The sequence below is a fragment of the Vicugna pacos genome, unplaced genomic scaffold (assembly GCF_048564905.1).
Source record: "Vicugna pacos unplaced genomic scaffold, VicPac4 scaffold_17, whole genome shotgun sequence".
NCBI lineage: Eukaryota > Metazoa > Chordata > Mammalia > Artiodactyla > Camelidae > Vicugna > Vicugna pacos.
Window position 1 is genome coordinate 9,485,152 of NW_027328738.1, and position 15,724 is coordinate 9,500,875.

At 41.8% G+C, this 15,724-nt stretch overlaps 1 protein-coding gene and 1 non-coding gene across 2 annotated transcripts in view; both read right to left on the reverse strand.

Moving 5' to 3' along the window:
• LOC140692803 (uncharacterized) overlaps nt 1–15,724 on the reverse strand; it is a 42,556-nt gene that overhangs the window by 15,464 nt on the left and 11,368 nt on the right. The window contains exons 3-5 of the mRNA XM_072957075.1: nt 15,179–15,350; nt 12,148–12,562; nt 3,184–3,281 (exon numbers count right to left, since the gene is read on the reverse strand). Coding sequence (XP_072813176.1) covers nt 3,184–3,230 — 47 coding nt within the window. The 5' untranslated portion in view covers nt 3,231–3,281; nt 12,148–12,562; nt 15,179–15,350. The remainder of the gene's footprint in view (nt 1–3,183; nt 3,282–12,147; nt 12,563–15,178; nt 15,351–15,724) is intronic.
• On the reverse strand, nt 5,373–5,444 carry TRNAW-CCA (transfer RNA tryptophan (anticodon CCA)). Its single transcript has one exon. It is a non-coding gene; the product is annotated as a tRNA-Trp (tRNA).

Sequence of the window (15,724 nt, forward strand, 5' to 3'; positions counted from 1 at the left end):
TCCGACTGCTTTCATCAGCTAAATCACACTACTGAACACAGTTCTAAATATTCTGCCTATGTTGCCACTACCCTAGCAGCTAAACCCTAATGGGTAAGAAAGACTCTTATAAAACCAAGGAAAATGAAACAAAACAGTGGCAGAATTACTACTGTATGTTAATTTTATTGAAATGTTGTTCATAGGTATAAATGACTACTCATAAGTATTATATTGCTGAATAATGTTGGCCAAGCATTTAACTAAAGTTGCTGTTTAAAAGTTTGCTAAATGATTTGTCAGTTATACCTCAATGAAGCTAGGGGGGAAAACAAAAAAATTAAATTAAAACCTTTGTTAAGGGGGAGGGTATAGTTCAGTGGTAGTGTGCATGCTTAGCATGTACAAGGTCCTGGGTTCCATCCTCAGTATCTCGTTAAAAAATAAATAAACCTAATCACTGCCTCAAAAAACAAATAAAAACAAACAAACAAAAAAGAATATTTTTAAAAACCTAGTTAAATGTACCATCAATATGTTCTGTATTAAAGTATAACAAAATCACACATTTCAAATAATCCTCTGGCAATGGATGAACATCAAAGTGTTTCCCTACAAAGGACTTGCCCCCAGAGTACCCCCATGTGTCCTGAACATGAACCCCATAGAAGAGGTGAAGACTTGAATGACCTCTCAGCCTGTGTAAGGCTGGTGTCAGCCTCCCTTGCGTGGGACTCCTGAAGCGCCTCTTCCCATCCTAGCAGTTCTGCTGGATAAAGAAGGCTGCAGATGGTGAGGGGTAGGAAGCCTGGGTCAGCAGTCAGCGACTCCATCTAACCAGCCATCTGGGATGCTTCAGCAGTCCTGGGCCTGTGGAGCGCCGCTGTCTACACCAGGCGGAGGCTCCGATTGGGGTGCCACCAGCAGTAGTTGGAGCTGGACAAGGTCCCTCTGTGAAACTTCCGGGCTCCCAGGACAGGACCTTCGTCCAGCCCCCTGAGGACCGGTTCAGGCTTCCTGGGACACCCTCTCAAATTCCTTTCTCTTGACCAGGACTTGGTCTCCCTTCTGGTCCCACACTGATACCTTCCACTGCATGGGAGGTTCCTGGGCTATTGCAGGCCTGCTGCAAACCTGGGGGAGGGCAGAGGGCAAGTGAGGCGAAGGCTGGGTCATGGCCACGAGCCTCCATCTGGCTGTTGATTCTGGCGTCCCATCAGCCTTTCTTTTCTGAACCAGTCACTGTGCCTTCTTCGTGCCCCCAAGATCACTGCCATCCAGATTCTGCAAAATTCCAGGGCGTCCTTGTCATCTACACCCTCAAGAACGCCTGCCTGGACTTGGAGACAAGGGGTGCGAATGTCCACGCAGCTGGGAGTCACCCAGACTAGATGGGGAGGTGTCTTTAGTGCACAGAATGTGCATGTGAGGAAATTAGGGATTTTCTCGAGGCCTCTGGATAAGACTGTGTCCCTAGGAAGTGGGAGGAGCTCCCTTGGGGAAAGCCCCCACTCACAACTCACAGGAAAGGTTTGAGCCGACAGTGAAGACGTCCGGGGTGCGTGGCCTCCCACCTCTTTCCGGGAAGTGGACTAGGACTTCCTCTCTTGCTCACCTGTGAGTCTCTGACCAAGCCATTGGCCCTCTCTGGGCCTCCTCAGGGGAGATCGGACCTCCTGAGGAGGTTCACAGGCCTGGTAGTCGGTGGTCGGAAGGGCTGAGGCAGCAGAGCATCGCTGCGGATTCTTGGGCCCACGTGGCCCAGGTCTGGAGCGCGCACAGGCCGAGTGGAGATGGAGGCTGCTGAAGGCGGAGGTTCCACTGCCTTCAAGGGCGGAAAGAACCGAGGTGCTTCAGCACCGAGGTCTGGACAGCGCCCTTCTTGCGGGCGGGAGGCGCCCGAAAAGGAGGTGTCCCCATCCCCTCTCCCAGAGCTTGGGTCTGGAGGCGAGGGGGAGGGAGCCGGCCCCGCTGTGCTGACCCGACAGGGACAGACCACAGACAGTTGGAGACGGTGGACAAGCATGACCCCGGTAGAGCTATCCCAGAGCAGCATGCCAGGCCCGACCCTTGGGCAACCCCACTCCTGTGCAGGTAAGAGTGCAGCCTCATCTCCACTCCAATCCTGCCCTTCCACTGCTCAACGGCAACACAATGTTAAAACTGGAATTTCTGCTAAGAATCTAAGACAGTAGACATCAGAAACGTGAGTGAGTTGTGAGGCAGGCCACCACGCAGAATTGGGAAAAAAAAAAACTCAAAACAAAACCCCCCAAAAAACCGTAGGGCCAAGAACCTGCCAGAGGACTGCTAAGTCCCTCACCTATATCAAAGTGATCCTAGGAGCGACTGAAGACATTTCTATACTTTTGGAAAGAGCTTCACAGGAACGATGGTGAGGAGGTTACTTGTTCCATTGTTCAAACCTAGTGAGAGAGGTTTTCAGAGGCCAGGTGGACAGCTTGATATGTGTCCCCTGGGGTCTGGGGACTCAGTGGCCTAATGTATGTATTCGCTCAAAAAAACTAAGGAGCAAGAGAGGCCTGACTAGCTGCTCATGGTCAAGTTGAAAGAGGCATTTGTACACTTTTTAATGCACAAATTTGGGGGCAACAGATGCATGAATTCTTCCCATGGTCTGGACATGATCTGCATGCATGAGAGGTGGGGGAGGTCCTCTCAGGCACTCTCCGTCAGAGGGGCTGCCTGGAGGGCTGATCACGTCTCCCAGAAGACAGTCCTAGATGTTGCTCCAGGAGAGGGCAACCAGCTGAAGTAAGAATATTTTCACCAGGGCTAAGTGAAATTCAGGAGAGGGGTCCTCAGCATTGAGGGAGTCTCTCAAAATTCCACCAAAATTCCAGAGAGTAGGATGCCTGCTGATGACACTGCTGACCATGGAGACTTTCCCTGCACCCTTGTTTATCTTCCATCTGTGGGTGCAGACCCAGAAGTGCAAGGCCAGTCAATTCATGTTCAGAGATTTGACTATTACATAGGATGGCTGTCATAGTCACAGCCTGGGGGAGCATTTCTTATCTCAAAGTGACCAGAAAAGTAATGGAATTGCCCCTCACCCTATTCCCTCCCCTTCACTCTCTAGTCCATGAAAAGGAGAACTAGAAACTGAATATTCCTTTTAAAGAGATAATAGGAAACAAAGTCACTTTATGATCTCAGCTCAACTGTTGTACATACTCAGACCTTTCCAATCCAGATTCCTTGGAGACAAAATGTAGCTGGCTCTGCATCTGTCAGGAGAGCATCTCTCTGGCCAAGTGTTGGTCCCAGGGCCTACCTGGCTGGAGATAAGGAAACGTTGAGCGACAATGGGCCAACAAAATATATCAAATACTGTGTCTGCAGCAAGGCTGGTCTGTCTTTTAATTTTACCTTCCTTTTAAAATGAAGCAATACAACCAGTTTGGCGTGGAGCAGGAATGTACAAATAGAACAGAATAATCTATAGGAATTTTAAAAATTTAAAAATATCTGATGCATTGGCGCAGGTGGGCTAAACCTTTGAAATTAAGTGTAAGGCAATTTTTCTATCCTTTTCTTTCTCCTCATCCCTACTTTTTCTTTCTAAGAAGTGACACTTTGCCAACAAAAAATACTCTTGCCCCAGTTTTTCTAAAAATGTATGCTGCTTTTGTTTTCTCAGTATTGAGGGGAACAAGTGCTTATTAATCTGAAATAAATAAGCTGAGGGTTAAAACTGATGACTGATAAATCTGCTTTTATAACAAAAAGAGATTGTAATGATAAAATATTATCTGACAGTTTTATGACCTTTTACAATTTGATTTCTGAATATATGAAAAGAGGATTTATTAACTTACATAAGAAACTTGAAGGACATCAGTGAAAGTTCAAAATTAATAAAGTTTGCATAGAACTAATTCTTAGGCTAGAATATCTACAAAATAGGTTCTTGGAAGTAAAATTCTTGAAAGAAGAAGAATCTAAGGGATTTCATAGTATCTGCTTGACATTAAATTAATGTTACCTTTAGGAGATTTAAGTGAATAGAAAGGTGGTGTGTTTCTGCCTTAGCCAAGGAGGCAAGAATCATTTAAGACAGTTACATTGAAACTCATGCTGAAATGTGGATCTCTAGGGTTAAGTACTGATTTCACTGGTTCACTGTAGCAAGGGAAACTCACAGGAGAGGAGGTGGGTGGGTGCTGTGGCCCCAGCCTGTCCTCCAGCCAGTGGCTCTGAGAAAGGATTTGACCCCCACCAGTGAACAGAGAGCAGGACCACGTGTTAGCACAGCCCCGCCCGTTGCCGCACACTGAGCCTTACCAGATTGCAGAGGATGAGCAAGGCTGATTTCAGAGTAGGAGTAAGATAAAAGCAAGTGGTTTTTTGTTTGTTTGTTTTCGTTTTTGTTTTTGTTTGTTTGTTGTTTTAACTCTGCAGAACTAGGAAAAGAGAGTATAGGTCCCAACAGAAGGAAAACATACCACTGAAAGTGATGGGAAAAGGTTCAGATTTTTTTCCCTCAGAAAAACAGTATGAGGCTTCCTCCAAGATATGGCTTCTTCGAAATGAGGTGTGAAAAGCCTTATGGAGCAACTGACAGTTTAAAAGAGAAGAGAATGAAACAGAGGACCCCTTAAGGAAACTGAAGTGACAGTAGTGGAATCACAGTGCACTGTCTTTAAAGAGCAGAACACAAGTTGCAGAATATGGAATCCCAGATGGTGGACAGCACCTGAGAAGACAGCGCAAAGGGCAGAGAAAATGTAAAAACAGGAAATATTTTGAGAGATTATAGATGCAGGGGATAGAGAAGTATAATTATCCATCCATTTGCTGGTAATTATTCACCATATGGAAGGGTGACTGCACTCCTGGAAAAAGTCTAGAACAAAAGGAACAGAAGCAATGTTGAAAAATATACCGGAACACTTTTCCATACTGGCTGAAAAGTGTTCTTTTACAATTATTTTAATCTCCTCTGTTCCTGCCTATGTCCCTATTCTTCACAGCTTTAAGGATGTGAGCAATGTAATTCAATACAAACTTTTTGATCATAGGTTAGCCAGTCTCACAGGTTAAAAACAACTCGCTGAACTTTATTTTGTATTTCTCTTACTGTGAAAAAAGTTATTTTCACTTGTTTAGGAATGACATTTCGTTTTTTTAACACTGTTTCGTTCTGTACCTGTTTTCTACTGTGCTGTAGCTCTTCTTTTTTTTCCTTCTTCTTAACCGTAGCTTTTCGGATGACAGGGAGAGCTGTCGGCAGAGCGTGATTCCGGGGGAAGTGCCCAGGGGACCTCAGATGCGAAAACGCCGCTCATCTCGGCCTTCCTGGAGTTGCAGGATAAAACCCCAAGGAGCTCAGACTCCCTGGTTCGTTTGTGGGAAAAAGCAGGCGGTCATGACCTCGACGTGACTTGAACACGCAACCTTCTGATCTGGAGTCAGACGCGCTACCATTGCGCCACGAGATCGCGAGGGAAAGCTGACTTTTGATCTTTTAAGGCTCTTCCCTCCTGCACATCCCAGTCGCTTTCCTATTATTGCTCCTTCGTTTTTCGGGTGAACTTCAGGTCAAACGATAGGAAAGGAGAGAGGGGCAGGCCCTCGGCGCGGCTGCGCGAGCCCCGGGACCCTCAACCCAGGCTGCAAGACTGCAAAACCCGAATCCGGGTCCGCGGAAGGATGGAGGGAGTGATGGTGCAGGAAAGGGTTAAAGGCGGAAACCAAACCCGGACTCTGCAGGCACACCTGGGAAGCGACTTGGCAACTTATTATAAAAATAGCGCTCTCGAGTCCACCCCTCCGGCCCCGCCCCTACTCCCACCCCTTCCCAAATGTAAAGCTAAAAGTCGTTTTTGAAAATTTGAACACTATAGAAGAGTGTAATAAAAATCAAAACCTATAACCCCATCTCCCGCTGTGAAGCATTCTGTTGTATTTCTCTCCAGGTTTCCTTCCTCCCAGGTATACACAGGTGTCCACCCGTGTTTGCTAAACCTTCTTCACTGTAGAATATAGCAAAGCTGCAGAAAACGGCACAATGCAGGGGTAACAGGCTGAGCTCACCTGCCCCACCAGACCGGCCAGCCCCCGCAGAGCATGAAACTGCCTTCCTCTCCCACCAGCAACCAGTCGTGACGTTTACTGAAAGCTTCTTTGCTTTTCTTTACAGTTCATTACCCAAATGTGCATCCAAACACACTATAGTTGTGTTCTGTCTGATGTACATGTTACTTTTAATTCGCCCCTTTCTCCTCACACCCTCCCCTCACCCCAGCGAAATGACATGGTGACCCTCTTGGCTCAGGGTTTCCGGACGTTTGCGTTGTCACCGTGTCTCCTGACCCGGGATGCTAACTTGGATAATTTAGTTAGCACGCTTTCGCCTGTGGTCCTCCACTATATACTACTATTTCCCTCTTGGTAATTAATAAATATTTGGGGGTAAGTGCTTTCAGACTATGCAAATACCCTGTTTCTTCTCACACTTGCACCCACTAATTTTAGCATCCGTCTTGACTGCAACAACTAATACTATGGTGTTTGTCTCATGGTGATTTTCTTTTTCCCCTTTTCCTTCTACATTGATCATAATTCTTCTATGAGAAAGAATGGTTCTACTCTCCCATTTACTTATTATATACTATATATTCAATTATTTGTTTGCATCAATACAGATTCATGGATATTGTCAAATTCCATCTGTTTAATCCATAGAACATAATTTATTATATTGTTTCTGAATATTTCTCAGCTTTGTCTATTGTAAGCTCCTTCAGGTTGGCTCCTTTTGACCTCTGCCACCCTATTTTTAGCACTTCCATAGTTTCTGGCACAAGATGTTCCAGGCTTGTCTTGTAGTTTCCCTACACCAGCCCTGGAATCAACCATTTCTCCAAGGAGTCCTGGTTCCTGTTGCTGGAGAATGGTGCTTAGAAATTCAGATCTGGGTGTTAGATGTGCTCATTGCAATGTGATGTCATTCTCCTTTTCATTCTTTGTAACTTCTCTGACACTGAGAAGCCCAGATCTCATTAGCTATATGTATTTATTATAAATACACGTACAGGTATACACACATGTGTGCATTTATGTATGTTTCAGAATCACTAACCTGTGCACCTGTAAGAAAAGATTGACTAAGAGGATTTACTTTGTATGTGTACAGTTTTTTGTCTTTAGCTTTACAGTCAAAATATTGTTTTGCACAGTTATTTAGGTTAGTTCTTCTCTTCCCCAAGCTCTTCACTCTTGGTTCGATTATTTCTCCATAGTACAGTTATTATTTTTGTATTCCATTTCAGGTTCATGCAGGCACACACTGCTTGATAGTTTATTATTTTCTATAAATGTTTGCATTTGTAAAACATTACCACAGTTCTAAGTGCCAGAGCTGTATGAAAGGTACCAGAAACTGTGTCACTCTCTTGTCATCTCTATTTCCCAGACCCACTGCCCCTTTCTTTCCACCCACCCCGTAGGTAACTAATCTCTTCAGTTTCTAGTTGATCCTTCCTGCATTCTTTTGCACAAATGGGCAGGTATATGCTTATTTTATTACATCTCCTCCTTTCTTAGATAAAGGATAGCATACTATAATGATTATTTTTGCACTTGGCTTTTTTTTTAGCTCAGTAGTTTTTTCCTGGTAATCACTCCATGTCAGCTCATTGAGATCTTTATTTATTTTTTTACAGCTACATAGTACTTCCTGGTGTGGATGTAAGCATAGCTTATTTAACCACTTTCCCATAGTTTTTGCATGATATTTTCAAGGTTCATCCATGTTAAAGCATGTATCAATACTTCATTCTTTTTATTGCCAGATAATATTCCATTGTATGGATATACAAATTTGGTAGAATTACAATCTACCAAAAATCAAGTGGGAATCAGATTCTCCTCCACCACAGGTTTTGTTGTTTTCTGGTTGTTAAAGGCTGTAGTAGTCCATTTGTTTAGTGACTTTAGCAAATTACTTTGGCAAAGGCTGTATTCCTTGTTGTGTGTGGTTACTTTAGCATCTCTGTTCCTTAGCTTGTTTTCAGCTAGTTTTCTGACAGAGATTTCCTTGAATTCCAGGTGCTTTATTTAAAAAAAAGAACAGCAACAGCAAAACTCTCCCATTTTTTTTTCAGACTGGCTCCATGCTGGCCCACCTTTAACATTTAGCCAGGCTCACACTAAGCCTAGAAATAACATGAGGTGAAACCTTAGCGTCTTCTCAGATCTGTTCTGAGTTTGTGTCTTTCTCTCTGCATGCACGAGGCTTTCTAACCTCCCCCACATATGTAGTACTTTGGAATGCCCTAATTTCCCAAAGAAACTCTTCCCAGCTTTTGCTCCTGGGCCTTAGGTGGTCCAGGGATGGGATGGGGCACAGGCAAGGAAAAATGCCACAAAGCTTTCCTTCTGCTTTGAAGTCATCCCTTTCTTGATTCAATGTTCACTTGGTTGCTGAAAACCTTTGACTGTTTTCCAGAGTTTCTGACAAACTTAATTTTGGCAGTTCCTGTGTTTTTGATGCTTCTGTGTGGGGAGGAGAACTTGAAGCTTCCTACTCTGCCATTTGGCTGATGTTACCCATCTGCCTTTAAATAACTTTTTCTCTGCCTATAGAATGCTGGCTTGACAGTTATTTATTCTTTTACATTTTAGAGACACTATTCCTTGGTCATCTACCTTCCTTAAGTTTTTCATTGGTAATATAATGCCTTTTTCCTTTTCCTTTTCAGCAGATCACTATGTGCCAAGTATACTGACCTTTCTAGTTAAGCTTTTGGGGGATGGCTGAACTTGTTGAACTTTGTGAGTTGACATCTTTCAATAAACTTGGAAAGTTCTCGATATTTTTTTTTTTGCAAATACCGCATCTGCCCACCGTCTCTCACCTGTCTTTCTTGGACAGCAATTACACGTAGATCCCTTGATCGTGTCCCACAACTTTCTTACTTCTGCTCCTTCTAGTCTTATTGCTGTCTGTTGTTCAGTTTAGATTATTTTCTACCTGTTTACAAGTTTAGTTATGGTCTGTTTTCCATTGTGCGAAGTCTGCCTCTAAAGTCATCCAATGAATTTCAAGTATCTTACTTTGCAGTTTTAAAATTTCTGCTTGATTTTTGGCAGAATTTTAATTGTTTTTAAATACTCAATCCCGTATTTAAAAAAAATCAGTTGCCACCCTCTTGTCTTCTACTTTTTTAAACATATAAATTATAGCAATTTTGACTGCTCACTCCACGCCTGGATTGCTTCTTTAAAAATTTTTATTTAAGTCGTTTATGATTTTTTAAAATTAGGGGGAGGGGGGAGGTGATTAGGTTTCATTTACTTACTTTAATGGGGGTATGGAGACTGAACCCAGAGCCCTGTGCGTGCTAAGTAAGCGCTCTGCCACTTGAGCTACAAGCTCCCCTGGGATTTGTTTCTAGGACTGTTCTGTTACCAGTCACCTGTTTTTCTCTTCTGTGTGTGTTAACTTTGTTTTTTTTCCTGGGCAGTGTGGATGATACAAATTTTAGAAGCCCTGGCTTGATTACACTAACTTCCTTCCCTTCTGCTTTTTAAAGCCATGAGCACTGGCCCCATAGAAAAGCCACTGAGGGAGATGGCAGCTTCTCTCTCAGAAAACACAAGTCCAGAACCTCCCCAGGAGCTTCCCACTCAAGGGAAAGAGCAACTGTCACATCAATCCTCTTCTCACATTTCCAGATATACCAGGGTTTCCCTGGCATACCTACTGCCTGGGGATGTGGAACACCAGGATTTTCCATGGCGATAATATCACCTTAAGTGACAGTGTGGTGCTCTGCTCACATGAAGGATTCAGAGGAATTCCTGGTGCAGATCAATGGCAGGAGTTGAAAGTTTTCTCTCAAAGATATGGATCCTGGTCTCCTCAATTATTTTGCTATTCTCAAAAGCTCATTTCTTTCTTCTAGATATTTTCTATGGAAAAAACAAGGCTCCTTTTCTGGTTTGTATGGGATGCAAAAATTCTCAAACTTAGCGAAGGCAATGTCAAAACAGCAGTTATTATAAAGGATGTGACTGTGACGCTGGCAAAGATGTCGGGGCAGGATGCACTCTTGTACACAGCTGGTGAGTCCAGAGATTCTGGAAGGCATTGGGCATGTGTATGAAAAGGCCTTATGAATATGTGTACTTTGCCCCAGAAATTCCACATAAAGGTAGCTGATTTTAAGGTGTACACTGCACCCTGAGGATGGTGCCCCATCCTTGTAAAGTACTGCCTCTATGCTGGCACTTGGGGTGTACCTTCAACAGGCCATTTCCATCTCTAAAATCTATCAGCCTGGTAGCTTCTAGGGATGTGTGTGCTATGACCAGTGGATCCCATGATAATATGCACGCTCCTTTACCTCCTCTGCTGTAAAGTAGGTTCTGTGGTTTGATGTGATGTCACATGGGTGAATCAAATATTCCACAGTCCCCCAGATAGTGAGTGGCTTTGTCTGAGGCCTTGCAAGCAGGAAAGGCAAATACCAAGAGTATGGGTTGATTCAGTCATATGAATTACTTTTGCTTCCAGAACAAAAGGGTCCAGCATAGCCAACTTGCCACCAAGTGTCTGACTGGCCTCCTTATGGGATGGTAACCATACTAGGGACCCAGCATTGGAGACCCTGTTGCTGGACGGTTGGATGGTCAGGAGTTGCAGTAGCTAAATAAGTCTTGCGAAGGGGCAGCCTATGATACTGGGCATACACAGAGCTTCTATCTCTGTCACCGTGGCTCCTCCATTCATGCTTGTACTGCAGCCCTGGGTGACTAGACAGAAGCCGACTGGCATTAGCTGAGATTTTTGATAGTATAAGAGTGTAAGTATCAGGTAAGACAGTGTAAGTACAGAAAGCCTTCAGAGAGACCTGGACTATGGGGAAAAGTCTGACTTGTACACAATTAGAATCCTGGAATAAGGGAGGAAGCAAATGGGGAAGAAGCACTATTTGAAGAAACACTGGCTGAGAATTTCCCCATACTGAAGGGAGACATAGCACAGTCTCAGGCTAGAAGTGTTACAAACTCTAAATATGATTTAAAAACAAACAAAAACCTCTACACCTAGGCAAATCACATAAAAAAATTAATGAAAACCAATGGCAAAAAAAAAAAATCTTAAAAGCAGCTGGAGGAAAAATAAAAAGAACGCATACGTGAATTTCAGAGAAACTCTGGAAACCAAAGACAATGGAATGCCATTTTATTTTAGGTGATGAAAGGAAAAAACAGCAACAATAATGAAAAACAAATGCCAGCCTAGAACCCTTATCCCAGTGGAAATTCCCTTCCTAATTGAAGGCAAAATAAAGGTATTTCAGACAAAAGCTGAGATAAGCCACTGGAATGCTATGATAAATGCCCAAAAGGAATTAACCAGGCGAAAGGAAAATGATCCCAGTGGAACACGGGATTTCAGGGAAGAGTGCACACTAGAGTAGGTAAATACGTGAGTAAGTATAAATAAACGTTGCTTAAAACAATTGATAATATCCTTTAGAAGTTAAAACCTGTAGAAATAAAATATATGACAACCATGGAACAAAAGGCAAAGAGTAAATGGAATTAAACTGTTAGTATTTTCAATGCTTTCAAATGCTGAAATGTTAATTTCAGGAGTGCTCCAATAAGCCGAAGAAATTTTAATTAAGAGCAATAATTTCCAGACATTTCAGTATCAGGATAATGCTACAATTTTGTCGTCGTTTGTTTTTTTGGGGGGTAATTGTTTGTTTGTTTGTTTGTCTATTTATTTACTGGAGGGACTGGGGATTGAACCTAGAACCTCATGCATGCTAGGCACGGGCTCTACCACTGAGCTAGACCGTCCCCTTAGGACAATGCTACAATTTTAAAAATTATTGAGCAAACTAACATGTTCTATTTATGTGGGTTATATCTATTGATATTTATTGTATTTGAAGTTAAAATGGGAAATTTTTGAAATGTTTAATTTATTAAAAATAACTATTAACTACATATTTAAAATATTTTTAATAAAATGTCTTCAAAACAAAAGATCAGTACAAAGAGTGGTATTGATTTAAATATCTGCAAATCTCTTTACTGTCTGACCATATTAAGTTTGCCAGGGCTGCCATAACAAAGTGCCACAGACTAGGTGGCTTAAACAACAGAAATTTATTTACTTACAGTTCTGGAGGGCAGAAGTCCAAGATCAAGGCGTCTGCAAGGCTGATTTCTCCTGAGGCCTCTCCTTGGCTTGTTGGTAGCTACCCTCTTGCTGCCTCTTCACATGGTTGTCCCTTTGTAAGTGTGGTGACCCTCTGTGCATCCAAATTTCCTCTTCTCATAAGGACACCAGTCAGATTGTATTAGGATCCACACTAATAGCCCCATTGTAACTTACCACCTTGTTAGAGGCCCCTTCTCCAAATACAGTCATATTCCAGGGTACTGGGAGCTAGAGTTTCAACATATGGACTTGAGGGGGACACAATTCAGTTGATAACAATGGCTCAACTGAAGATAGCTGAATTCTGAGATCTTCTTTTGCATTAAATCTTTTGCAATATCACATGGCATGCAGCTTCTGAAAAACACCACTCTATACCCGTGAGAAAAATGAGAGTGAAAAAGGCAAATAATGTCTTAAAATTATTATGAAAATAATTCTGAGAACCACTGCTCTAGAGTAACAACCAAAATAATATATGAACATAAAAAATTAAACTGAATGGAGCAGATAATGAGATAATGAAACATATCTGATTAACTGAAGGAAATGCAAGAAAGGAAAAAGAAAAGAAACAGGTAAAACACATAGACTTACACCCAAATATATTAGTAATTACATTAAATGAAAATGGATTACATTCATCAAATAAAATATAAAGATTGTTACATAGGTAAAAATAAGACCCCAAGTATATACTGCTTACAGGAGGCATACTTTAAATATAATGATACAGTTAAAAGTTAAAAAAATGATGAAAAGACATGTACCATGTATTTGTTTGCTTCTGCTGCATAACACATAATGTAAACAGTAGCTTAAAACAACAACTACTTTTTAGTTTAGAGTTCAGTAGATCAGAAGTCGAAGCACAGAATGGTTGGGTTCTCTGCTCAGGTCTTAAAGGCCAAAATCAAGGAGTCAACTGGGTTGAGTCTAATCTGAAGCTGAGGAAGAGGCCATTTCCAAGCTGAATCAACTTGTTAGTAAAATTCAGTTCCTTGAAGTTAAAGGGCTGAGGTTCCTGTTTCCTTGCTGGCTGTCAGTCACAAACTGCTCTCAGCTCCTAAGTGATGCCCACCTTCCTTGTCACATAGCTCCTCTACCTCCAAAGCCAGCGATGGAGAATGTCATCTCATGCCAACTCATGTTGACTCCCTCTCATATGCCAAATCTCTTTCACTAGGAAGAGCTCCATACTTCTTAAGGTCTCAACTGATTTGGTCTGGCCCTCTGAACGTAATTCCACTATTTTGAGTCCACTGATTTGGGAGCTTAATCATATTTGCAAAATTCCTTCACAAAAGCACCTAGTGTTTGATTGAATAACTGGGAAATGCATGTATACTAGGGGCTGGGAATCTAGGGACCAATTTAGAATTCTACCTATCACACCATGTAGACCCTAACCAAAAGAAAATTGTTTTGGCTATATTAATATCAGAAAAAACAGAATTTATGACAAAAACATTACCAGAGATAGAGGATACTTGATATTGATAAAAGTGTCAACTCAACAAGAAGATATAACAACCCTAAATTTATATTCACTGAATAATCTACCTTCAAGATATGTAAAACAAATATTAATAAAAATAAAAGACTGATCCACAATTATCATTGGAGATTTGAAGACACCATCCTTAGCAGCTTATAGCTTATTTAAGAACGTATATGAAAATGCCAAGGATCTAGAATTACAGCAACAATTTTGAAGAACAAAAGTAGAAGACATGTACCATCAGATGCCAAGATTCACTATAAATCCACTTTCACTACGAGTATTTGGTGTTCAATGGAACAATGGAATAGGATAGATAGTCTAGTAATAGACTCTCAAATAATCTGACCTTCTGATTTATCACAAGGGTACCACCGCAATCCAAGGGGGAGGGGAAAAGATGGTCTTTTTAATAAATGATGTTGGATAGATTGTATACCTGCATGGAAAATGTTAATTTTGACCTCTACCCCCGCCACCACATATAAAAACAAGTTTCAGATGGATTGTAGCTCCAAAGTGAAAAGTAAAAGAGCAGCTGTGCAGAAGTAAATGCAGGAAAATATCCTTATGACTGAGTTAGTAAAATACTTCTCAAACTGGGAACAGAAGAGCAGTAATCATAAAAGGAAAGATTGATGAGATACTCATCAAAGTTAAAGACTTCTATTCATCAGAAGACATCATTCAGAGAACTAAAAGGCAAGCTGCTGATGGGGAGATGATATTTGTAATAGAAATACCTAAAAAAATCTTGTATCCAGAATATATAAAGAATTCTACAAATAAACAGAAATGTATCAATTAAAAAATGGGCAAAGTCTTGAACAGGCATTTCTCAAAAGAGGATATTCAAAAAAGCCAATAAACACCTAAAAGGAGACTCAACATCATTAGAAAGCAAGGAAATGCAAATTAAACCTGTAATGAGGTACCACTGCACACTGGAACCAGGCTTTGGCACTCTACCAGTCCATGGAAACTGCTCTAGTAAAGGTGCCCCGTGTCATCCCCATCCCCTGACCCAGTGGACACTTTTCAGTTCTTACGTCATTTGAACCTGCTGACCATCCTGTCTTGAAATGCTTGGCTCTAATGCAGGGCTGGAAGACAGGGTTTAGGTGTGGTGAGAATTTGAAGGTTGAAAGGAGCAGTCAGTAGAGTTGGCATCGAGTCATGTAGACTGACAGTAGAGTGTTTTAAGGGTAGTATTTCAAGGTCAGATCCTCAAATTTTCCCATCAGAAAGTGGTACATTTTGTCCAAAAAAGATACCTCTCTTGGTAATAGTTAATAAATTTCACTATTAAAATTCAACCAGAAACAGTAATTTTAACCACACTATCAAATTATTCATTTAAAAATGGGAGACGGCTCACATAATTTATCCAATACCCACTTCCCAATATTAAATACTTATCCTAGCATTGTGGGAGGGGTATTTAATTTTCTTCCCTTCCATCTCCACTGAAGTGTAGCTCATCATACCTTGTTCTTTTCAGGTATCAGGCTGTCAGTCTGTTAGGGCCTTCTGGTATCAGGATCATAGCCTCTGGGTTCCCATTTTGACTCCAGACTTTTAGTGTTTCCAGAACTTCCAAGCCTGGGGAGTCCTTGGCTGCTTCTCGCTCTATACTCCATTATGCAATGTCCTGTGGGGCTGGACAGAGATCTTTTCATCATTGTGATCTTTCCTTTGGTGCCATGTTGAAAGTGGAACTTATCTCTGAGAACTACACATCTTCTGGTCAATAACCTGGACACAAATTCCAGATATTCTTGGATACATTTTTCATCTACCTGACATTTCTATTACCTCCTCCAAATGAAACTGAGAGGGTCAGGGTGGTAAGGTGCTGGATAACTTCTTTGGAATCTAGGTGGCATCAAAGCCAGTTCCCATGCTGTTAGATCCATGATCACTCCTGCCCTGCCAATGTATATCCAGAACCTACAGTAATTCCTGGAACATAACAGGTATCCATAAAAGTCTCACAAGGTTTTTTGTGTTTATATAAATATGACACACTCACT